Here is a 26400-nt window from a genome sequence, read left to right as displayed (position 1 = left end):
ATGCTACATAGTGTGAGGAAAAATAAAAGCTCTGGACAACAGAGTTGTTTTTGTGCTAAAAAAGAGATCGCTCTGTTAGTGTACTTTTCCCCTAACTTTTCACTCTAGAAGAAGGGCCATTATATTGTAACAGGTTGCGGGGGAGGGGGGGTTAGGCAGGATACCCAGACATTTCTTCTATCTTGACATGGCAGTTTCCTGGACCCAGCATCATGGGCTGTTCTCATTACTTTTCTGACCCCTTCCGCCTTCTTTTTGTGAAGGAAACTTTCCATGAGTGTTGATCTGCCCAAGTGGCTTTCTCCTGCCATGGGAGGTGGGCAGATCCTGGGAGTGTGAGAGCAGGATGTGAACAGTCATTGGCATGACCTACAAGCAGGGAACTGATAACGGATGAGAAATGGGGAATTTGACAATGCTTCGATTTTCCTCTTTATTTTCGTAACCTTTGACAATCATCCGATTACTAAATGAGTTATTTAAAATAGGGATAGAGTCATGTTGTTACAGTTGAGTAGATGGTCCTTAGAAGGCAGGGGGAGGGGGGTTGGTGAGATGTGACCAGATTATGGAGGGCTCTGAAGCCCAGCAGAGAACTTGAGACTTGATCGTGTAGGCAGCAAAGAGCCAGTTAGCCATGGAAGAAGATGACGCACTTCAGTGTAAATGACCTGGCATGGGGCACGAGATGATCTGTGGGAGGCAGGAAGCCCTTGCACTCTGAGGGGCCTTTGTGCATGCTGCTCCCTCCTAGGGGGATGCGCAGGGAGGGCGCTGCTGCCCAAAGGGCCTGGGATCTCTGTTCTCTCTGTTGTCCAAATGAGGTAGCCTATCTTTCCCTCTTCTCAAGAGTTCAAAACCTACTGCCCTGGGCACAGAAAGGCAAGCTTGGCCAGCACATGAGCAAATGTGGAAGCAGGAACTGATTAGAAGACTGAAGTGTGTATGCCCAGCTCAGGCAACAGACTCTTGGATATTCTTGGATATAAATGCTAGTTAATAACTTTGATCCTCGAGTGGGAAGTTATTTTCTCTGCTGTCTTCAGTCGAGGCCAGCTGCCAGCAGCATATTGAGCCAGGGCCAGGAGGGCAGAGAGGACAAGTGTTTGGGCTTGGGCCTCAGATAGACATGGCTTTATATTCTAGCACTGCCCTGGAATGGCTTTGTGAACAGACAGATCACTGAACCCCTCCAGTCTCAGGCTCTCCTCACCTGTGAGATACTCACCTCAGTGGCAGTGGGAGGATGAAATGAGACCATGTAGGTAAAGCTTTACTGAGCTAATCTGTGCAGAGGTTAGCCAGGTCCTGGGCATGTCGTAAGTGCTCATTAAATATTCCCCACCACCACCATCATCCCGCTGGCAAGGCCACGTTGGAGGAAATGGTCAGAGGGTGGTTTTCAGTGAGTGCCTTCACCCTGTCCTCTGTGGGACTCTGGGGAGTAGTGGTCCCATTGTCACCGAGTGTGGCCTCTGGCCTGCCTCCCTCAGAACTGCAGCTCAGGTGAGAAAAATCTCTCATCTTAGAATGACTCAGACACCTCACCGATGAGTACGGGAGTACTTCTGGGAGTTGCACTGCTGCTTCCTCCTTCCTCCACCTGCTGCCCAGGCTGTCTTGACAGCCTTAGGTCCTCAAAGCCCAGGGCTGGGGTTAGCACTCGCATGACTTCAGCTGGGAAGACACACTGTGGACTTGGTGGTGGTAGGGGACTGCTTACTCTGATGCTTCTTTTCAACTTCTTGACAGTACCTGAACCAGTTTGAGAACTGCTGTGGCCTGCGGGAAGGAGCCATCCTCACCTTGCTGAGTGACATTGGTAAATCCCAGCCCTGGAAGTCAGGTCATGGTCTCCACAGAGGGTGTGTGGTGCCCCTGTGAGTTCTTGCGGAGCACAGAGGGGAGATATTTTGGTCCTCTGTTCTTTACAGAGGGTGGGGTTGTCACCAAGGGGCTAGTCAGGCAGGCGCTGAACTCAAATAGATTTCCCTTCCTTCCGGACTAAGTCATGAAGTGAATGATGATGTATATAGAATAACAGATTTCCTTTCTCATTGAAAAGCTCCACTCCCTGCTTTCCTGGAAAGGCCAGCAATAGAATAGGTTGTCATTTGAATGAATTTCATCCCTTGGCAACTAATTTTTCCACTTGCACATTGACAGCATAGGAAAAACTGCTCTTGTTCAATCCTTTGGTATTGTTAGTGTCCTCAGATGAGGGTGTCTGCTACACTCTGAGGGAGTGTAGAGTGTAGATCAGGGAGAAGAGTGACCTCAGACCACAGAGGTCAGATACTGTCTCCTGGACCCTGGTGCCCGCTCTAGGTCAGCACATGGTTCCAGCCTATGGAAACAGACATCAGGGATGCCTGGGTGGCTCAGTTGGTTAAGTGTCTGACTCTTGTTTTCGGCTCAGGTCATGATCTCGCGGTTTGTGAATTCAAGCCCCACATCAGGCTCTGCACTGATGCGTGGAGGCTGCTTGGGATTCTCTCTCCCTTTCTCTCTGCCCCTCCCCTGCTCTCTCTCTCTCTCTCTCAAAATAAACATTAAAAAAGAAAGGAAAGAAAGAAAGAAAGAAAGAAAGAAAGAGAGAGAGAGAGAGAAAGAAAGAAAGAAAGAAAGAAAGAAAGAAAGAAAGAAAGAAAGGCAGGCCAGGCCCTAAGCCTCCTTTTTTTCTTTCTTTATTTTTTTAATTTCCAAGATTATTGGTACAGATTGATAATTTATAAAGTTTAGAGTTATCCAGAGTTTGTCACTGAGTGACTAGTTGCCCCTAGATATGGGCATTGATACCACTTTTCAACCCTCTCCATCTCAGCCTCTCTGAAGCTACATGCTTTTATCTTTCCGTTTACTCAAACTTTTTTTTTTTTTTTTAGAAAAATATGAAATATATAGAAAAGTTGAAAGAGTAGTACGGTGAAACCCACATACCTTTCAGCTGGATTCACCTGTTGCTACGATTTTGCCACATCTGTAAAGCTGTGTTTTCTAATTCTTTCCCTGGAAGGGTAGGTGAGCCTCTAGTCTCTGAAACACTCTGCCTTCCTAGTGTGGGTCCACCTCTCCCTTACCCTCTGTCACTCTTCATAGAGGGTGGGCAAGAAGGGAATGAAGGCGGGGAGAGTCCAGCAATGACATAAAGTTAGGATCCAAACAGTCTGACATAGAAAATTCCATCTCCCTCTGAATCCTGTGTTTGTCCCTTGGATGGAGTTCACAGTGGGGACAAGTTGACATTGCACCAGTTTTATCTGACTTGAGTGGGTGTCCACCACTAGCCAGACTGATTCCTTCATGAGTTGGCCTGTGTGAGTCTACTGGAAGGGCCCTCTCTGTCTATCTAGAGGGCCTAGTCTATCAGTTGAGAATTCCACCTGTTTTCTTGACATTTTGCTTAGACAACACTTGATTGTCTTGTTACCCCAGTGGCCAAATTATTAATTTATTCTGTTGAGTTGGGCTAAAGGCTGGTTAGTAGTTTGAGGAATATTCTTTTGCTCTTAATGGGAAACTTATTTTATTTCTTTCTGGTTAGAGCTTTAAGTCATTTTTTAGAATTAATTTATTTCTTTTAGAGGGAGAGAGAGCACATGAGCAGGGGAGAGGGACAGAGGGAGAGAGAGAGAATCTTAAGCAGGCTCCATGCTTCGTGTGGAGCTCGACATAGGGCTTGATCCCACAACCCTGGGATAGTGACCTGAGCCGAAAAAAGAGACCAGTGCTTAACCACTGAACCACCCAAGTGCCCCAAGCTTTAAGTCATTTTTTTTTAAGTGTTATCCTCTCAAATATTTTTCTTTCACTGATTATATTAGCAAATAGTTATGAAGAAAGTCTTTAATTTCTTGGCTAGAGTACACAGAACTTTCTACTTCCTCCTAAAGCTTTTACTTCCTTAAGTGATTCTGTAGTGATGTTAATAAAGCATCTACTGATTGCATATTCTTTGGTCTGGGCACATTTTGTATGCCGTTACCATTGGCTTGTGTGATAGCTTTCATATTATCTATTGAAGTTGTGGGTGTGTGTTTAAGTTATATATAAGTCAGAATAATGAAGATTGGTAAACTCCCGAGTGTGCATGCAATTCAGCCCTCCTATAGGCGGATGTATATTAAAATTCTTTAGGTCACTGGTTCCCTATCTTTCCTCTCTGTGACCCAAAATTGGAAATAATGAGGCTATGAAGTACTAATACTCTAGGATGAAATTCTTGAAAGCAGAGATTTTAGTCATTGCTGTGTCTCCAGCATCTAGAATAGTGGTATCCTATATAGTAGCCTCTCTGTAAATATTTGTCAAGTGAATGAAATAAATCGGAAAGGAAATTAAAATAACTAAGGACATATTTATTTATTTATTTAATTTATTTTTTTATGTATAATTTTCTGTTTTTTTTTCAATATATGAAGTTTATTGTCAAATTGGTTACACCCAGTGCTCCTCCCAAAAGGCACCCTCCTCAATACCCATCACCCACCCTCCCCTCCCTCCCACCCCCCATCAACCCTCAGTTTGTTCTCAGTTTTTAAGAGTAAGGACCTATTTAAAAAACAAAACAAAAGATGATGTCCACATTTTATTAACAGTCCCAGGTGAAATACCTGCCTTTACACTTATTGGCATTGTGACCTTAGTCATGTTACCTAATTTTTAAGAACATCTGTTTTATTAGCTGTAAAATGAGACTCACTCACCTCATTAGAATGGTTATGAGGACAAAATGAGATGATATACAAGAAGCTGCCAGCACAGTGTTTTCTGCTCCTCGCGTAATGTACGGTCAGCAAATATTCATTTCCTTCTCATTTCCTTCCCCCTCTGGATTTGGATTAATAGCATCCCTTTTGAAAAACCTCAGTCACCCTTATTTGGGATCCGGTGAGCCGGGCAGAGGGTTGCCTTGTGAGACTTCCCTTCCTGGACATGGTTCATCTTCAGACCTATTCCTGTGTCCGTCACCTTTTGGAGCAATCCCATCCCCTGATGTTGTGGTTGTGTTGTGGTTGTGGTTGTTGATAAGCTTGTATTTTACTTTCATTTCCGTTTCTGATTTGTGTACAAGATTCATCAAGTTTATTTCTTTTGCAAGGATCTCGTCACTGAGCCAGAGTTCAGAGGCATCTCCCGGAGCTCATATAACATAACTCTTTTGTATTCTGAAACATTTCCTGAGCATATTTTGTTCCAATTTGTTCCAATTTGTTCCAAGTGCTGGCCCCGTGTTCCCTTTGTTGGAGTTGCCACTGCTGTTCTCTGCCAGGTTGACTTCAGATAAGTGGTAGAGCCACACCCTTGACCACTGGGCCCAGAATTCATGGCCTTCTTTTCTGGATTAAACCTGTTTTAACCAAACTTCTTCTGAGCCACAAACCTTACAGAGATGCCCACTCAGAGCTGTATCATGGTAATAGATAGACATAGAAAGGATTTTTCCAGTGAACTTTAAGTTGGCCCAGAAGATACTGCAGAATACATAGGAGAAAATGAGCAGTTTCCTGGTGAGCACAAAGGCCAGACAGACCTATTAGACAGTTTCTCCTATGCTGGTAAGTGATCTGGGGACAGGTGCAGAGGCAGCTGGAAATGATCTGGATTTCCGCATAATGTAACCCTAAAATAGCTCAAGGAAGTTATATCTAAGTGGAGTCTATTTAAACACTCTTGCTCATTAGCCTTTGGAAAACATTGGAGTGTATTTCCTTCTGCCAGCAGAGGCGCAAACTGCTGAGCGCTCAAGGTTGAGGGAAAGACTGACACTTTCTGGACGCCCGTGTCTCCACTGTCAGGCGGGGACCTGCCCATGCCCTGGCCAGTTGGGTGGGCCAGTTGTGTGATCACCATGGGCTCATCAGATCTTAAGTCTGAGTAGATCTTCCTTGATTTTCCAGATGGCCAGTTTACTGTGGGGACTGACCATCTTGTCCTCTGAACCTTCAGGAACCCCACTCCCCATTTTCATCTGTGCTTCATTCTCTGAGTCACCATCTCTGTCCCTGTTTGAGCTGCTCCTTATAGGCATCAGTACCTCAACACTAAAAAGCAGAGAGGATTTCAAAGAGAATACAGGGCTTTAGGGAAGAGAACTTATCCTAGGAATCAAAATTTATTTAGTGTTTCTCTGATTGTGTGGATTTATAACACAAGGGGACTACTAGATGTGAGAAATTGAGACCATTTGTATATAAAGTATGTTGGGAAGCATAAATGAACATAATAATAATAGAAGAGAAGACAACTGGCTTTTAGTCCTGGCTTCTCCATTTTCCCAGAGCTGTTACCTCAGGCAAGTACCTTATGGTCCATTTATCTTTTCATTTCTTCTCTGTGGAAAACTGGGTAACTTTCTGGGCTTACGTTTTCTCAAACTTAAAATCAAGGGTTTGGGCTTGGTGATCTCTAAGTTCCCTTCTAACTAAATATTCTATTTTCATTATTCAGAGGGTAGGTTTTCAGAATGGGCATCCCAGAATGTCTTTGACATTCCATCCCAGCCTGACTGCATGGCCCGGTTTCTCTCACTTCTCCCCTAGTGCATTTCCTTTCCCCAGAGCTTTGTCTTGATGCTTTCTGTTCATTCCTGCTCCATCCCCTCTGTCTCTCTCTGCACCTGAACTGATTGCCTACTGCTTTTTAATATTCTGTTTGCCAGGCTGTTCTCGTGACATCTTTATCAACCATATTCTCTCCAAAGTCTGTGTATCCAACCCTGAGCCTTATCCTCAGCTCCATACCCATGTCTATGTACTTCTCCACAAATCATTACCAAATGGAAATCCTAGACTTCTTCCCTAAGCCAGATCCCTTCCTGGCATCCCTTTCCTGTGTCACCACCCATCTTCCCATCAGTAACCTAGCCATGAGTGCCAATTCTGAATCTCGTCTCTTAGAACCTGCCCTCTTCCTGTTCCATACCCTCCCATTTAAAGGCTCCAGAGCCTTTCAGCCCTCCTTCATGCCACATATCCTGTTTTCCCTCTCTGGTCCCACTGCCCACACTAATTCAGTGTTATAGCAAATCACTGCAATGATCCCTCACCTGACCTCCTTAGCCCCATCTTACTCGTCCATCTTTCATGCTTTTGAAAGGACACTTTCATCATAATCCTTCAAGGCTAAACCTCTTTGCTTCACATTTCTCTCAATCCGCTGTCACCAGCTTAGCAGGTATGTGGCTCTCAAAACCCCCTTTTCAACCCTCCTGCTAGCCTTTGCACGTGGCGCTGCCGAAAGGGGGGCATTCTAAAGAACGCTGCTCCTGCACCTGCCCAATGACCCGAAGCCTTCCTGTCTTTCGGGACACAGCTTTAGACCCACCCTGACCCGTCACTCACAGTGGCTCTCCTCATGGCATTCCTCTCCCCTGTTGCCTCCTGTGCTCACTTGGTACTTGGTGTCTCTGCTGTTGTTATTGGATCTCTGCCTGTGGCTGACCTTGAGGACTGACTTCTGGCTTTGGGGGCTGCTGACCAGACTCTGCAGTGAGTGAAGAAAATGCCTTGATTCGGTGTCAGATTTCCCACAATACCTAGGAAGCACAAGACACTTCATTAGCACTTGTCGAACAAATGAGAACGATTGTGCACTTTTCTCTCAGCAGTTGGTGTGACTGCCTCGCTACCTTCCTGGGGGGCTATTTTAGCTGAGAAACCTTCAGCCAGATTAAATCTTTTTCCACATGTTCACACTTGGCTTTCTAATCTGTTTTGTTTGGAAAGTCCAGTGACACCAGAGTGACTGGCACATAGTAGTGTTAAATGTTAAAAAAAGAAATCTCAACTGAGTAAATTTTAAGGATCTTACTGGCTTTATTCAACAATTCATGAATTGGGCAGCGCCCCATCTAGCAAACAGAAAGGCGCTCTGAGGAGCTGCACAAAATGAAAGACTTTGATAGGCAGAAGGGGGCAGGACAAGGAAGTCACTAGCAAAGAGTGGATTGTTTCAGGTAAGGTCACCTTTCTTTGGAGGATGGCAGGGGCCCCATCAGGCAGATTACCTCATTAGTGCAGACCAGGTAATTCCAGGCTAAGATTACATTCCTGGCAGAGGCTGAGGCTACAGTTAGGTTAGACGCCCCCCCTTAAATTTCAGTTTTGTGACATGGGCTTAGCACAAGTGACTGACTCCCTTTTAGGCCTGTTGTCTCTTTTTTACAGTTCCTCCCTTTTGATCAGACTTTGAGCTTAACTGAGAGATGTGATCAAAATTTAAGGCATCAGTGTCACTCCCAGCTACTGCTCTGAAGTTCTAACAGTTTTTGCTGACTCTCTGTGATTATTCATAGGTCATGACTTCTTTTTGCTGAGTCTATGTGGAATGCACAGGTCATGGCTTCAGGTTCACATTTTTTTCAGTCAGTAATTCTCCTCATTCCTTTTTTGACATTCCAGTCTTAGGGCGATCACTTGATGATTAGTGGCTGTGAACATGCATTTACAACTTTTTGAGGAAATACAGCACGCTAGGGAGATTGCTATGATTTTTACACACAGGGTAATTCCCAACGTCTGGAGTGCGCTTCAAAACCATGGCCCCCAAGACCTAACCCAATCAAAATCAAATAAAGACAGACCGTGTTGAGTCACTTTCTTAAGTCAAGTGGCTTAGTTCAGTGATTTTATGTAGCTGAGTATCAACTTCCCTGAAGTGTTAATCCAGGCACAGTAAGTAGTGTTGGCCGTAGCACAGACACCTTGCTCAGCTTAAAGGTAATCAAGGACTGTCCTATTATCAGGAACAACTTTGCGCAGAGAGTCTAAGGATTTTTGTTGGGCAGCTATTGCTTTAAGAGTTAAGGAGAGTTTCTTGATAATAGCCTCATATGTACTCCTAGCCAGGAAAGCAAGAATCTGCCAAAGGGAGCTAATACTGAATCGTGAATGCTTCCTGGTAATTCCCATTTGGATCCTTGGCACAGGACTGGAATGAAGGCCAGTAAAATTTAAGGGTCTGTATACCACACAGGTGGTTTTTATTCTGGTTACCTTTGCCTTGTGTCCCTTTCTTTGTGTAGAGCCTGGATGCAAGCTTCCCTGGGTACCCTGGGATTGTTAACCAGAGAATGGGAAATGGACCCCCAGGGTTAGAGAGTCTGATGCAATAGAGATGGAGTAGAGTTTGTTCAGAGAAACTGGGACATTGGAAATCAGAAGTTTGTGACAGAGTTACAGAATCACCGGCATTGTGGTACATCCAACAGTTGTTTGGAGGTTGGATTACCCCCTTAGCAATGGCCTGGGACATACAGATGATGGTGTTATCTTTCCAGGCCAATGCCAGAGTAAAGGACAGAAAAGGAGGAAGAAAGGATTTCATGTTTAAAGTATGAAGTCTTGCTCTAGTGACTTGGGTGGGAGTAGTCTACCTTGGTATTAGCTATTTCTCTTCCTGGTCAGAGAGCCTGGCTGCCATCTGGGAGAGGAAGACCTGGTGTAGTCTCTTCCAAGGAAACTGAAGGGCAGTCTTTGTCTTTATTGATTCCAAATTAGATGGGTGGAAGAAAATTAGAAATGTTAGTTTGGAGAATCATAGCCAAATATTTGAAGAAACTAGAAGAATTTAGGATCCAATCTAGTTTATGGGTATATAACAAAACCTCAAAGAAAATTAACAGGACTAGAATCTAATATCTACAAAAGTGTGAACAATTTTTCTCTCTACAGTTATCCCCATTTTTTAAATTAAAAATGATCACAGTGAAACTAATGTGTTTGCATTAAACTTGGCCTGATTACTTATGGCAGTGTAGCAAGAATAGTGATTAGCCATATAAGCTCCTTTTAAGACTGCTTTGTGGACCTCTTCATAAAGAATGAGATTGAACTCTTCAGTCTCTGAGGCCAGGAAGCCAAGCCAAGGATTTATCATCAGGTTTTACCTGCAGTACCTATAATTTAGGTGAATTTTCTCTTCTCAAGTTTCCGCTAAATATCCTGGGGTTTCTGGGCCTGCCAGTAAGTGACCTTTCTTAGTCATCTGGTAAGACTGCTAGGAACCTTTTATAAGCAAGGTACCCAGTGATTTTTCCAAGCAGTTCCTTGAAGCTGTCTGGCCATATCTGAGTCTACACACATCTCTCTTAAATGTAACATTTCAGTCAAGGCCTCGATAATATAGCCCAAGTGTTTAACTGTGTCTTGTTACAAGGAGAACAGTGTCTTATTGGACTTATCAAATACCTAGCTGTATTACCATGAAAAGAATACTCAAGAGTTTCTGGATTCTGGAGGGACCAGGTAAGGAGAAAAAGTAGATGTTTCATTCATACCTTTGTTACAAAGGTATGCTTTATAAAATTGCTGTAAGTCAGGCATAGCTTAGAAGGTTTCCTTAGGGGCTCCTGGGTGGCTCAATCTGTTAAGCATCTGACTTCAGCTCAGGTCATGATCTCATGGTCCATGGGTTTGAGCCCTGCGTCGGGCTCTGTGCTGACAGCTCAGAGCCTGGAGACTGCTTCAGATTCTGCGTCTCCCCCTTTCCCTGCCCCTCCCCTGCTCACACTCTGTCTCTCTCTCTCTCTCTCTCTCAAAAATAAATAAACATTTAAAATTTTTTAAAAAAATAAAAAGAAGGTTTCCTTAAATCTGGAAAGGAAAACAAAACATCGAGGAACCAGCAGTATTTCAAACCAAAAGGCATAATCCTCCTCCTCAGGTCATTCAATCCCATTTAATTAATGTTTGTTCTGCTTGAATCCAGTTCTCTCATTAATTCGGGAAATTTTTACTGAGGACAATTTTATGATCATAAAGTTATCAGAAACCTGTACTTGCCAAAGTTCTTTCCCAAGTACAAACCTATTCTCTTTGAAGTACTTCTGCAGAAACACTTCCATAAGAGCATCAGAGTAGGAGAATAGAATAGTAACTTTCTGCAAATGATGAAGACTTAAAAATGACGAGAGTTTATTTGATAAGGGAATTGAGTAATTTCTGTGATATACAACATTTTAGTATAATAACTGGAATTATTATTGATAACATTATTATAGGAAACATAGAGATCCAGGAATTTCATACAGTTTCTGGAACACTTACATACCTACAGAAATATAATATAAAGAAAGCTTAGTATTACGCCTCATATAACAATGCTTCCCATATAATTTAACATAGCAAATAAGCCCAATTAGTTTCACATACCCTTTTGTATAAAGAGAGAGAAGAAATCTTTTGAGATCTTCCAGGAGCCCTCTGCAAAATTCTAGTTAGTTCAGGGTCAGAAAGACTTTATTTAGATCAGTAGTCCAAGAAAGCTTTGCCATTTTAAAAGAGAGAAACCAAATTCAAATTTTGTACCATCTTATTTTTGATATTGATACTCCTTTTTTATTCAAATAATTTATTTTTTTTTTTGAGAGAGAGAGGGAGAGAGAAAACCCTAAGCAGGTTCCACACCTAGCACACACGGGGTTCAATCCCACAATGATGAGATCATGACCTGAGCCTAAAGCAAGAGAGATGGACCTCAACTGACTGAGCCACCCAGACGCCCCTCAGATAAATTAATTTTAATATTAGCCAACTTGACCACACATAAAATTCCTTTCCCAATATTCCTTTTTTACAAACATTCTAGGTCTTTTTTACATTCATATTTTGTCCTGTGTTTTTCCCACTTTCCCATTCTGAAGTAGCCTCACTTAAGGACAAAATTTCTTTTCCCTTAACAAAAATGCCTCTCTGTTCCTCATAGCTTCTCTTACCGAAAACACACACGCTCCTTTCCTTGTGTACAGAGATGTTTCTCTTATTATTTCCAGTAGCTTTTACTGCATATTATTTAGAATTTTTAACCCTTCAAACTAATTTCTAGTGAAAACTGAGATGTAAGCTGTTGTGAACTGCATGTTAAACCAGCATTCTTCATGTTGGCAAATGTATGAATGAATATATTTAATAATTTTTAGAAGCATACACTTTTGTTTAGACTACCCACAGAGACTTTATGAGACATTAAAGACAGCCATCATCCGATTATTTTTCCTATTGATGATATAATATAGATAACATATATTCATATCATATTATCATATAGATAATACGAGTTTATTTGATTAGTAAACCCATGTAGAATAAATGTTGTATGTCTGCATTATATTTAATGCTGATAATGCTGAAGACATGTCTATTTTTTTTATTTTCTAGTAAGACTAAATTTATTCAATATCCTGGTAAAACTTTTGATTGTAAATCTCCAACAGTATAAAAAGTACAAAACACATTTGTAGATTTCTAATATATTAATACAAAGTGCATGACTACATACAGTATATCCTACAGGCAAAGAGGTGGAAGAGGAAAAAGAAGGCTGTGGTTGAGGTCTAGTAATAGATCAGAAGTATAGATGATCCATATTATAATATATTCTACCACCAATACTGTAGCCAAAATGTACAAAAAAAATTTTTTTTGAAACAACAGGAGGAAGATGATAGTGGCTGATACTCTTGGAATTCACCGCAGAGGCTGTGGGAGAGCCAATCCAACCTACGGTGTATTCTGTGCATATGGTGGCTTGTTTTTCCCATAAGGAAGAAATATAAAATTTTAAATTTAGATTAAGAACTATAAAACTATAGGGTACCCATAAAAAGTGGCTCACTCCTTACTGTTACTTATACTGTCTAATTTTTAAAATCCAGTTTTAAAAATAAACACAATGTCATGTTATTATAAGGTAGGCAAATGATCCTCCCTAATTATGAAAAGTCTGAACCAGTGATAGGTTATTCCTGAACGTTTAGAAAAGAGACAATGAGTGTACTTTGGTTTGGGTTCAAGTAAAAAGCCTTCTTTTTTTTTTTTTTTTGTAAGTAAAAAGCCTTCAAATGAAGATTTTAGAATTGAAGAGCTTCGTGTTCAGGATGCATCATCTAACATTTCAATGTTAACAAAGCCTGTTAACAAAGAAGTCAAACCTAAACCAGCCCACTCAGCATTAACACACACCTCTCTTTTCTTTTAGTATAATTTTACTTCAATATAGAGTGGGGGAAAAAAAAAACACACCCAAGCCCTAATAGGGTAAAACCAATCAAACAACCACTCTACACAGACAAAACCTTTGCAAAGGTCAACTGAAGTAATCCAGAGCTAAAACTGAATTGTGCAGATTTTCAATGAAGTCACCAGTCATGTAACACAAACAAAAGTCAATTATTTACACACGAGGCAGACCGTCTAAGAAATGTGCCCAGGGGCGCCTGGGTGGCTCAGTCGGTTAAGCGGCCGACTTCGGCTCAGGTCACGATCTCGCGGTCCGTGAGTTCGAGCCCCGCGTCGGGCTCTGGGCTGATGTCTCAGAGCCTGGAGCCTGCTTCTGATTCTGTGTCTCCCTCTCTCTCTGCCCCTCCCCCGTTCATGCTCTGTCTCTCTCTGTCTCAAAAATAAATAAAACGTTAAAAAAAAAAAATTAAAAAAAAAAAAAAGAAATGTGCCCAAAGAAACATTAACCTTTGTTTTTGTGTGTATGCCATTCTGAAGACTTGCACAATTTTTTAGGTAATTTAACATTTTTAATAGACTGTGATCTCTACCATGCGGTAATGCTTTGGTACTCTTCATTTAGGATTGCTCATCCTAAAACTTTACATTTCCCCAGAGGAGCTTTGATTCTGTTTTAGCAGTTTCAATATAGATTAAAATCTTTATCAAAAATCAGTATGGAGGGAGGTGACAGAGGATGCAACATACACACTCAAGTTACCTCTCTGTATGTTTAGAAATTACTCCTTCAAGGTATTTGCACCAGAGAACTTAGTCTGCCCTGCTTAATATTCAGTAGTACAGGTTTGAATCATCAGAACCTTGGCAAGACCTTAAATTATTAACAACTACCTCTTGGGGCAAGTCCATGTTACTGAGTTATGACAAATTTATTATCATGAAGGAAAACAAGGACAGCCAGCCATCTTAAAAATGCCCCAACCACTGCTTCTTAATATAGAAAGAGTAAAAACTACATATGTTTATCATACAACAAATCCCATCTCTGTCCCCTGAAATTCCCCTAGTTTCCTTCATTAGAAGGGGATTAAAAAAAAAAAGTCTTAAAGAGCACTTTACAGCAGCATCCAGCTTTCCTATGAAATACTCAACATCTTAAATATTATGTATACTTTTTTTCTTTTAGTAAGCTGGACACTGGCTTCAGACTTTGTGGAATTGGAGGAGAAATAACAACCCATTCAAAGCTATTCTAGAAAGTGTCTTTTGGCAGAATAGCAGGTATCCAAAGTTAAAAATAGGAGGGTTTTGTTGCTTTGTTTTCTTTCCAAAATTTAAATCGTTTTTTTTTTGTTGTTGTTGTTGTTGTTCCCTTTCTACCTAAACCTCAGTCACCACTCCTGAGTGGAGATGGGCAGAGGCGCTGGCCCCCGCTCCTCCGGCTTCTCAGCAGCTGCTTTCTTATTGTTGCAGCAAGGCTTAGGTGTGTGACAATAGGTGTGTGACAATGAGGACTTCTCCAAAATGGCCTTTATAGATAATCCCACAACATATTTTCTGTCTTTTCCAGTATGTAAGGTCTAAAAAGGAAAAAATGGGCGTTCTGTTGGAGCCAGGAGCCATCTCTGTATCTGAGCCATCATCTGACTGGTTACCATAACAAGGAGACTGAGCTGGGGAGGCACTTGAGGTGGTACTGTGAGCATCAGAATCGTTTAAATTCCTTCTGTAGTTTACTGATCTGGTTGCTTTTTATCCTGTTTCCAGATAGAGTTTTCACTGTCTTTGGTTTCAGTGTTGTCTTCAGACTGGGTCCTGTCCTTGCATCTGCTACATGATTCCAGTTTTTTGTTTGTTTGTTTGTTTGTTTGTTTGTTTATACTGCTGGCAGTTTCTTCCATCTTTTCACAAGCAGGACACAGACATTCCAGATGTCTCCTCAGTGAGTCTCATGCAACCCAGGACAGCTCTGGAAGTCTTTTTTTTTTGTTTTGTTTTGTTTTTTTTTAAATTTTTTTTTTTTAACGTTTTATTTATTTTTGAGACAGAGAGAGACAGAGCATGAACGGGGGAGGGGCAGAGAGAGAGGGAGACACAGAATCGGAAGCAGGCTCTAGGCTCTGAGCCATCAGCCCAGAGCCCGACGCGGGGCTCCAACTCATGGACCTCGAGATCGTGACCTGAGCTGAAGTCGGCCGCTCAACCGACTGAGCCACCCAGGCGCCCCTGGAAGTCTTTTTCATAGCATTTACTGTCAGTGAATCAAGAACTGGAGGACTTAGCTCTGCAAATACAGCAGCCCTCTATACTTGGTTACATCCTTGGGTTGTGAAAACCAAATATCTTTTCTTCTGGGCAACAGTCTTCCAAAATCAGCGGATCTACGCACAATAACGTTCCCGAGGTCTGGAGTGCATGCCAAGCTAGCCTCCCCCAGCTTCCAATTGCTCCCTCCTCCTCAACTGCCTTGTCTAGGACATGTCTATTTTTTTATGTTTATTTTTGAGAGAGAGACAGACAGACAGACAGACAGACAGCATGTGAGCAGGGAAGGGACAGAGAGAGAGAGAGAGGGAGACACAGAGTCCCCGGGCTCTGAGCTGTCCGCCCAGAGCCCAACACGGGACTCGAATTCACAAACCGTGAGATCATGACCTGAGCTGAAGTCTGATGCTTAAATGACTGAGCCACCGAGGCACCCTAAGACATGTCTATTTTAATTAAACCAACAAATTTAAATTAACTTTAATACCAAATATTTTCCCAGATCATGTGAACTTGAAGACCATTTGGGTTAGTTCCTATCATATTTCTGCGTGTTAGGAATACTTAATTCATATAAATGCTTGTTTGTTTTTAAGCCAATTAAATACAAACACATTAATTTTGTCAATACCATTCAGAGGAAGAAAATACCACACATCTATAATGCATTTATGTAAAGATACATGTAAACATGCAGACATATGCAAAGAGAGACCTTATAGCTTTCATTGAAAATTTTAGCAATAAAGGAGCACCTGGGTAGCTTAGTCAGTTAAGCTTCCAACTTCGGCTCAGGTCATGATCTCATGGTTCATGAGGTTGAGCTCCACATTGGGCTCTGCACTGACAGTGCAAAACCTGCTTGATATTCTCTCTCTCTCTCTCTCTCTCTCTCTCTCTCTCTCTTTCTCTCTCTCTCTTTCTCTCTTTGTCTCTCCCTCCCTCCTTCCCTCCCTCTGTCTCTGTCCCTCCCCCACTCATGCTTTTTCTCTAAATAAATAAATAAACTTAAAAAAAAAAATTAGGGTATGATAATGCAAAACTTACTAGTTTGTAAAAGCATTTGGATCCAAATCAAGTTTCTGGTAGATGAAGTGAGGTTATCTACACAGATGTTGAAGGCTTTTTCTACTAATATTTGTGGGGAAGACACTTAAGATTTATAGTTGTCCTTAAAAGTAATCTTATAGAAGCCGTGAACCAGATTTGGGACAAGGGACCTTCTGTAGCAATTTGTATTTGTAGATAGCCTCTCCCCACTTTTTTCTTCATTCCTAGGAATTAGGGATGGTCTAGATAAGAGTTCCTGGAGACAACCAGGTAGAGCATTTACCTCTCAAAAGCACAGGGAAAGAGTGCTAGTTCCTCTAAGAAGTACTTTTGTTCCCTAAGGTCAGAATTTTTACAGTCCTTACAAACCTTTTGAGAAAAGTAAGGCAGGTTTGGGGATTGGTGAAAAGGATAGGTGGACTTTGAACTGTTTCTGGAGCTGCATTTCTGGTTTTGCAAAGATTTGTAAGATAAGGACAGTTGCTTTTAATTTCTCAAGGAATTGGGTTGTAACTTAAATGATAGCATATGTTGGTTGATCCACCCATTTAAAGCACATTAATTTGCTTTTTTTTTTTATATATCAGTAAGATTTCCAACTAAGATGAAGATCAAAGATCTCTGTGTTCTGAGTTTAGAGCTGTTTGCCTTTTCAGTGTTTTAGCAAATCCTTCCACAAAGTCTTCAGAAGTTTTTTTCTTTCTGGATACATAATTTTAGCTTAGGGGAGAAGTGCTAAAAAGAAATTCCTATCAGGCTCTGATCCAGTGTGGTCAACTTCTGACCACTGTGTTACTTTAAAAAGTCCTTTCAGGGGTACCTGACTGGCTCTGTTGGTAGAGTGTGTGACTCTTGATCTTGGGGTTGTGAGTTCAAGCCCCATGTTGAGTGTAGAGATTACTTAAAAATAAAATCTCTCTCTCTCTCTCTCTCTCTCTCTCTCTCACACACACACACACACACACACACACACACACACACAAGTCCTTTCAAATATTTTGTCAAGTTCAAGCTGGGACAAACAGTAAATATTCCTGGCAGTATTGAACAACCCCTTGGACTCAAGAGGCATCCCCAAAGAAGATGCAAAAGATATTTTCTTTTCCTCTCTCTACTGACTACGACAGACAGATACCAGGAAGAGCTGACTCAGGTAAGAATTCTCACCTTAGCCAGCTTCTGCTAGTCTTTCAGGATCCCATCGGTTGACTCTGAGTGGGGTTTAAAGTAGAGAGTGTAGCTCCAGTGTCAGCCAGGATTTGGTAAGGGTTTTTTCATTAGTTTTAATTTCAGTTTCCCCTTGGCTGTTTAAGGGAATAATGTAGCACTTTATCAGAAAATCCTTCAGTTTCATCTGTGGGGTCCTTCCTTCAGAGGCAGATATGGAGCATTCGAGTTGGTGCTGAAGGATGTGCATGGGACGTTTGAGAAAACCATTTTTCCAGTGTCAGTTGATTGCAAATGAAACATTGATTTCAGGGCCAGTTTTTTGATGAGGGACCCCTGAGAGGGTGCGATGTGGGAGACCTAGGTGTTGTTTTATATACCTTTTGTTTGTTTAATTTTTCATTACCTTTTTGCAATGAAACTTTCAATGAAGCTATTTTGGTATCTTGAAGACTTTTGGAAGCTTCTATACATCAATAAAAATAGGTATCCATCCCATTCTGTTTTTTTGATTTGGAAACCCTTGCTGTTTTTAATTTTTAGATTTTTTTTTTTTTTTTTTTTTTAGAGAGAGAAAGAGAGTGCAAGCTGGGGAGAGGGGCAAAGGGAGAGAGAGAGAATCTTAAGCAGGCTCCACACTTAGCACAGGGCCTGACATGGAGTTTGATCCCACGACCCTGATCATGACCTGAGCTGAAATCAAGAGTTGGCCACTCAACCAACTGAGCCACCCAGGCGCTTGCTTTTAAGTGTACTTCTTAAATAAAGGATCTTGTTTAATTGGAATGTTCCCATATTTGCCATTGTAATTCTAGGTTGTCTTTAGTAAGATTTTTGGAGATATTTATAGCTTCCTAAACCATAGTTTTTAGTCAATAAATAAGCAGGTGGCTGGAAGATGGCATACTCAACCGTTTGGAATTTAAGGATTTTTTTTTTTTAAGCTAAGGCTTTGATTCTCTTGGAGACAACCTAATAACCTAAGGGAAATGTGTTGCTGGTTTAATGATTATAAGGTATTTTATGGTGTACTTCATCACATGGAAATTTTCTTGAGGTTGCAGGTGACCTAGTGTCAATCTAGGCTATTCTGTGACCAATTCATTTATTCACTCATTGAGTCATTCATTCATCCATTTATTTTTAAGTAGGCTTCATGCCCAGCACAGAGTACAACACGGGGCTTGAACTCCTGACTGTGAGATCAAGACCTGAGCTGAGAGCAAGAGTTGGATGCTCAACCGACTGAGCCACCCAGGCACCCCTTTGTAAAAAATTTTTATTATTTATTTATTTTTTGGTAACCAATCTATTCTTAAGTTGGATGACCAGCTTAAGACACAGGAGTCTTAAGAGTTAGCTAGCATATATTCTAACAACTTTTAAGTGTTCATGTATGCTCAGTAGTTTTGTGGATTTTGGCTTCTGAGATTAACAATAGCCTTCATCGACACAAATCACATTGAACCTAGCCTGACCCTGGTCAGTAACCACCAACAATTACTAACATGGAACTGGGGACTGGGGAAAGAACTAATGCAGCAGATTCCAAAGAATGGGGACTGTGGGCCGGTATTCTAAACAAATGGGAAACTGTGGACTGAACCACCAGCAGTTCCCAAGGTGGAATCTGAGGACTAAACCAAGGATTGGGGATTCTAATCAAATGGGGAACTGTAGAAAGCCAGTTAGATGGGGAGCCATCTAATTGTCAATTCGTGCAAAGAGCTGAGCTCAGAACCAAGAAGAACTCACCGATGGCCCCTGGAAAACAGGAAGAAAGAGAACTGGAAGGGTTCCCGGGTAACATGCTTGTGTTTCTTGTTGTCCCTGAAGCTGTCAGAAGTTTCCTTCAGATCTCACAGCTGTCACCAAATGTGTTGAAAAACAAAATTCAACTGAGTAAATTTTAAAGATCTTGTTGGCTTTTTCAACCATTCATGAATTGGGTGGTGGTAGCATCCCATCTAGAAAATAGAAAGGAGCTCCAAAGAACTATAATACAAAATGAAAGACTTTTTTTTTTTTAACGTTTATTTATTTTTGAGAGAGAGAGACAGAGCATGTGTGGGTTGGGGGTGGGGGGGGGGGGCGGGCAGAGAGAGAGGGAGACACAGAATCCAAAGCAGGCTCCAGGCTGCGAGCTGTCAACACAGAGCAGGACACGGGGCTCAAACCTATGAACCGTGAGATCATGACCTGAGCCGAAGTTGCTGGCTTAACCCACTGAGCCACCCAGGCGCCCCCAAAATGAAAGACTTTTATAGGCAGAATAAGAAGGGACATGGAAGTCACTAGCAAAGAGTAGAATGTTTCAGGCAAAGTCACCTTCCTTTGGGGACTAGCAGGAGTCTGTCAGGCACATTACCCCACTAGTGCTGACCAGCTAGTTCCAGACTGACTAGTTAAGATTACATTTCTAGGAGAGGCTGAAAATGCAGTTAGGTTAGGAATTAAGTCCCTGTTGGTGATGTGGCCTTAGCACAAGTGACTCCATTTTGGACCTGTTGTCTCTTTTTTAACAGTAGGCACATAGTCAATTTTTATTGAGTGAACAGACATCCTGTTGTACTTCTTACCCATTGGTGACTTAAAGCAGTTGGTGACTGTCTTTCTTTTCTCTCTAATCTCTGTTTCAGCATTTTGGTACATTTACCTTCCCGTTTCTTTTCTATGTAATGTATCCAAAACAAGAATGTTCTTAAGGGAGTTTAGTAATCCCTTTAAATCTGGAGTGTGGTAAGTAGGGATTCATGGATACAGCTCTTACAAAACTGCTTTTCTACATGGAAATCTAGCCGGTCCTAGCTGGTCCCTAATTTGTGGTTTGTAATCTGAAGAAAATATATAGGAACTGTGACTTGAAATTCTGGTTCATCAATAAGAACTCCAGGAGCGTCACATTGTTCAGTCATATATTTGTGTCTCCTCCTGGGATAAGGGAAAGCTAGGGTAACTACCCGGATGCCATTCCTGATAGGAATAACAGAAGGAGGCTATTGTTTTCCTGTGGCAAGTCTTAATCTGGACCCTCTCAGCATCAGCTGTCCTAGGAAATGCCAGTGTGTAGCTTAAAAGTTCACATACGGTGGGTGCTTCTTACAACTCCTTTCTACAGTTGGAATGTGAGAAATTAACTTTTGGGCTTTATGCTTGTGGTATGGTTTTCAATTTTTATATACATGTATTTTCACTATCACTAAAGGTTTAGATTTTTAATAAACTTTCAGATGTAAATGTATTTTTCTTAATCTCAAATTCTCATTTTCCATCCAATTAGGTTCTGTTTGCTTGAGACAATTTTGATTCATTTCGTGGCACTGCTGTTCAAGTACTGTTTTGTAAAATGTAGCACAGTCAGGCTATGCTTTTTAAAGACTGACTCTGCAAGGGGAGTTGTTTCAGAGTTGTTGCCTGTCAGAATTCTGTGTTAGTCCAGCAAACGGCATGTAATGATACCTGAAGAATTCTTTAATTCCACAGTCAATCTTAAGTGGACAAAAGTGTTTGAGAGTAAATGCCTGCCCTGAAATGAGGATTCAAGTTTGTTTCATGTACAGTTGCTTCAATGTAAATAGACCGCTATTAATAGTAATCCGTGGATTAGTTACCAGCTTGCGTGCCTCCTCACTAAAGATCAGATGACTATTCCTCATCAGCCTGGTGTAGAAGATAGTGCTTTTGGTCTGGTCCAAATGTTTTTCTCCAGCACTGGGGGGCTTCTTGGCATGTCTCTCTAGCTTGTGGCCCATGTTCTATGCATAGAGATGTCCATATCTGACTTGAGAGGGGTTGTCTCAGCCTGGGCATGTGTTCTTGCTCAAAATACAATGAATCTCAACTTTCATGTATTCTGCTTTTATATATTGTGCTCTGACACTCTTACCATGTACCAAAATGGGCCTTTTGTGAGTCCATCAGTGGACATACATGTTGAGTTACTGTACGCAGGGCTCCCTGCCAGCCACGAGTTCAGGTTCAGCTGCACCATGCCTGCACGCAACGCTGTGTTTGTGCAGTTTCTCGAATGTCTTCCTGTACTTTGCCTTGATTCTTTAACGAAAAATTAGTAAAACACAAATGAAAGTGCTGGTCAGAAGCATCAGTCTTTAAAAGTTAATGCAATTGTCTGTCTCTCTCAAAAATAAATAAACATTAAAAAAATTATTAAAAAAAGGGGGCACCTAGGTGGCTCAGTCAGTGGAGTGTCTGACTTTGGCTCAGGTCATGATCTCACAGTCTGTGGGTTCGAGCCCCTCATCGGGCTCTGTGCTGACAGCTCAGAGCCTTGAGACTGCTTCAGATTCTGTGTCTCCCTCTCCCACTCGCACTCTGTCTCTCTCAAAAATTAACAAACATTTTAAAAAATTATTTAAAAGTTAATACAATTGGGAACAAGATAGAGTGGAATGTTTGGGGCACGCATTGAAAGCAGCATGTCTTTCATTTCATTGGGACAGTCATTGGACCTAAGCCAATCTACTGTATTCAATTATGAAAGAAAAGAAAAATAAGGAACAAGTATGAAACACTGGTCAAAGGCTGTTAAAAGGGTAGATGTAGTTGGAGGTTTCATAATTAACTTATATTCTGAGCTGGAACTCCCCTACTAAGATGGAAGTCAGTTGTTTATCTGGGTTTGACCTTCTGATGCATTTTTAGGAAACTTTTGGCATGAAAATCTTTTTATACAGCGTGTCTGACTACTTGGTTTCTGTGGAAGGCCTTCTCCTCCTCTGCAGAGCAGACAGGAAAGGCCGCCCACCTCCCTGGTTTGCCTGCGCTCTGTCTGGTGTGCTGAGAGGGAGAGCATGCATGTACGGGCATGGTGGGGCACAGGGAAGCCTCATTGTTGAACCTCTTAGTGTTGTCATTGCTTATTATCTTTTTAAACAAAACATACCTATCTTTGACATCCTCCTGAGTTATATTGTCTATATCGGAGTTATATTCTCTGCAAACTTAAATGATTTTAAGACAGTTGCCTGCTATAATGTGGATCTGTCATAATTTGTCCAGCCATTCCCCATTTGATGATTTGTAGTTCATTTTTTTTTCATTCTACCTTTTTTCCTTTTTTTTTTTTTTTTTAATTTAAGTTTTAGTTAACATACAGTGCAATACTGGTTTCAGGCGTAGAATTCGGTAATTCATCCCTTACATACAACACCTGGTGCTCATCACAAGTACCCGTCACCCATCTAGCTCATCTCCCATCCACCTCTCTCCATCAACCCTTAATTTATTCTGTATTGTTAAGACACTCTTGTGGTTTATTTCCCTCTCTTTTCTTCCCTCCCCCATATGTTCATCTGTTTTGTTTCTTAAACTCCACATATGAGTGAAATCATACGGTGTTTGTCTTTCTCTGATTTATTTTGCTTAGCATAATACATTCTAGCTCCATCCACATTATTGCAAATGGCAAGATTTCATTCTTTTTGATGCCTGAATAATATTCCTCTGTGTGTGTGTGTGTGTGTGTGTGTGTGTGTGTGTGTGTGTGTGTGTATGCATACACATACCATATCTCTATCCGTTCATCTGTCGGTGGACATATGAACTCTCTCCATAGTTTGGCTATTGTTGATAATGCTGCTATAAACATTGGGGTACATGTACCCCTTTGAATCTGTATTTTTGTATCCTTTGGGTAAATACCTAATAGTGCAATTGCTGGATCGTAGGGCAGTTCTACATTTAGTTTTGTTTTTTTCCGTTTGTTTACAAACCACTGTGTCAAAGGCTGACTTTGAATAGATCGCAGTGAGGGAGCTGCTCTGCTGTGTTTGAAACCCCGACCCAGAAGCAGGTCATCTAAGAATGGTTTAGCACCAGGTTCCCCAGGAACAAGTGTTGCTTGAGGGGCGAGGGGGTGGCCACCTTTCTGGCTGCACCCCGTTTCTTGGGAGGAAGGGCTCTCTGCACTGGACCCTGGTCCCAATGCCAGGCGGTGGGATGGTGGGGGGCCCAATTATCCAAGGCCAACTGAGGCTCCACGGTGCTGCCATATAGTTCCACCTGGGCTGGATTCTGACTTAGAGGCGTTCAGTCATAATACCACAGATGGTAGCCTTGCCCCGTTGGCTCCTCAGCCAAGCACATACACCAAATATTTTTTGTTTCTTGAGGAACCTCCCTACTGTTCTCCAGAGTGGCTCCACCGGTTTGCGTTCCCACCAACAGTGCAAGAGGGTTTCCCTTTGTCCACATCCTCCACAACACCTGTTGTTTCTTGTGTTAACTTTAGTCATTCTGACAGGTGTGAGGTGGTATCTCATCACAGTTTTGATTTATATTTCCTGATGATGAGTGATGTTGAGCATCTTTTCATGTGTCTGTTGGCCGTCTGGATGTCTTCTTTGGAAAATGTCTATTCATGTCTTCTGTCCATTTCTTAACTGGATTATTTATTTTTGGGGTGTTTGAGAAGTTCTTTATGGATTTTGGATACTAACCCTTTATCAAATATGTCACATGCAATATCTTCTCCCATTCCATAGGTTGCCTTTTAGTTTTGTTGATTAGTTTCCTTTGCTGGGCAGAAGCTTTTTATCTTGGTGAGGTCCCAATAGTTCATATTTTATTCATTTCCCTTGCCTTTGGTGACATGTCTAGTTAAGAAGTTGCTCTGGCCAAGGTCAGAGGTTTCTGCCTGTGTTCTTCTCTAGGATTTTGATGGATTCCTGTATCACATTTAGGTCTTTCATCCATTTTGAATTTATTTTTGTGTGTGGTGTGAGAAGGTGGTCCAGTTTCATTCTTCGGCTTGTAGCTGCCCAGTTTTCCCAACACCATTTGTTGAAAAGACTATCTTTTTTCCATTGGATATTCTTTCCTGCTTTGTTGAAGATGAGTTGACCATATAGTTGTGGGTCCATTTCTGAGATGTCTGTGCTGTTCCATTGATCCATGTGTCTGTTTTGTGCCAGTACCATACTGTCTTGAGTACAGCTTCATAATGTAGCTTGAAATCCAGAATCATGATGCCTCCAGTTTTGATTTTTTTTCTTTTTTTTCAGGATTGCTTTGGCTATTTGAGGTCTTTTGTAGTTCCATACAAATTTTAGGATTGTTTGTTCTAGCTCTGTGAAAAATGCTGGTGGTATTTTGATAGAGATTGTATTGAATGCTTAGATTGCTTTGGGTAGTATGGACATTTTAACAATGTTTTTTCTTCTAATCGTTGAACGTGGAATGCTTTCCCATTTCTTTGTTTCCTGTCCAATTTTCTTTTATTAAGTGTTCTATAATTTTCAGAGTACAGATCTTTTACCTCTTTAGTTAGATATATTATTGTTTTTGGTGCAATTGCAAATGGTATCAATTCCTTGGTTTCTTTTTCTGCTGCTTTGTTATTGGTGTATAGAAATGCAACAGATTTCTGCACATTGATTTTATATGCGATTTGCAGTTCCTTTCTAAGTATTTCACTCCAAGCTATGCAATAAACATCCTTATTTGTATGTTATGAGGATTTTTATTTTTTTACAAGGTAGAGGTGAAAATAATGGGTCAAACAATATGTACATTGTAAGAATTAATAGATATTGCCATATTTCATTCCCAAAAAAAGGCATAGCAATTTTTACTCCTAGCAATGTAGGGAAGTGCCTTTTATTTTTCATCTAAAATCCTTGCCAGTTGAAGAGGGAGTGAAAGGCATTTCATTTTGCTTTAATTTACACTTTGTGGACTACTCAGGAGCTCAAGCAACTTTTTGCAGTGTTGTTTGCCATTTGCATTTCTTATGTAAATTACCCCCTTTTCTACTGGAGTTGCTTTCTTACTGATTTGTAAGAACTTGTTGTCCATTAGGCATATTTACTCTTTGGCATATATGTTGCAGATATTTTTTCCCTAGCCTTTTTGTCTTTTGACTTTGTGAATGGTGTCACGTTGCCATAAACTTTTAAGACCTTTTTGTGTTTGTATTGCTCTTCTTCATGCCACCTACTTTTCCTTACCTTATGCTACTTTTTTCCCCCCTAAATTTATCCTATGGTATTTTAGAGTTTTTGTTTCTAACACAGATAGGATTTTTTTTTCTTTTTCCATTTCAACTGGATGTAGCTGACATAGAGAAAAGCTATTGATTTGAATATAGTTGTGTTGTTTCCAGATTACTAAATTCTTGCCAGTTTTTAGTCTATTTAGTTTCTAAGCATAGAGTCATATCATCTCCAGATAAAGATAATTTTATCACCTTCCGGTGGTTATTCTGTTTTTCTCTTTTGTAGTACAATGAGCTAGGACTTCTGTTAAAGTTATTAAACCTCTTATGGGTGAAAATCACATCCTGCTTGGAGCCTAGGCTGCAGCTGGAGCCCTGTTGCTCTGTGCCACGGCCCTCCTGTATGATGTCCTCATATTTCGTCCTCATAGCCAGTGTTGTGCAGGCTTCTTCCTTCCCAACTGGATTCTTTAAAGTTGGGCATCATAGGAGCACCTGGGTGGCTCAGTCGGTTAAGTGTCTGGCTTTGGCTCAGATCATGATCTTACAGTTTGTGAGTTCGACCCCACATTGGGCTCTCTGCTGTCAGCACAGAACCTGCTTCAGATCCTCTGTCCCCTTCTCTCTTTCTGCCCCTCCCCTATTCATTCTTTCTCTTTCTTTCTCCAAATGGACAAATAAGCTTTTTTAAAAAAAATAAAGTTGGGGGGCGCCTGGGTGGCTTGGTCGGTTAAGCGTCCGACTTCAGGACTTCGGCTCAGGTCATTATCTCGCGGCCCGTGAGTTCGAGCCCCGCATCGGGCTCTGTGCTGACCACTCAGAGCCTGCAGCCTGTTTCAGATTATGTGTCTCCCTCTCTCCCTGCCCCTCCCCTGTTCATGCTCTGTCTCTCTCTGTCTCAAAAATAAATAAACGTTGGAAAAAAAAAAGTTGGACATCATATCTCTTATGTCCTTCCTAGAGCCTGCCAGAGACTGAACACATAATTAACACATGTTGAACTGT

The 26400-nt window shown here is 41.3% G+C and overlaps 1 protein-coding gene and 1 pseudogene across 9 annotated transcripts in view; one reads left to right on the top strand and one right to left on the bottom strand.

Moving 5' to 3' along the window:
- The window catches only part of IKBKB (inhibitor of nuclear factor kappa B kinase subunit beta), a 74066-nt gene that overhangs the window by 22869 nt on the left and 24797 nt on the right, over nt 1-26400 (top strand). For 8 of the 9 annotated variants that reach the window (XM_042934740.1, XM_042934739.1, XM_042934741.1 and 5 more), the window contains exon 5: nt 1753-1822. In XM_042934740.1, the coding sequence (XP_042790674.1) occupies nt 1753-1822 (70 nt within the window). Of the gene's footprint in view, nt 1-1752; nt 1823-17264; nt 17428-26400 lie in introns of those variants that run through there. The other variant, XM_042934743.1, reaches the window with a different exon arrangement.
- LOC122217195 lies at nt 14227-15446 on the bottom strand (annotated as a pseudogene).

Source organism: Panthera leo, chromosome B1 (genome assembly GCF_018350215.1).
Source record: "Panthera leo isolate Ple1 chromosome B1, P.leo_Ple1_pat1.1, whole genome shotgun sequence".
Classification (NCBI taxonomy): Eukaryota; Metazoa; Chordata; class Mammalia; order Carnivora; family Felidae; genus Panthera; species Panthera leo.
Note: the sequence above shows the minus strand (reverse complement) of the source record. Positions and strands in the feature narration are given on the sequence as shown.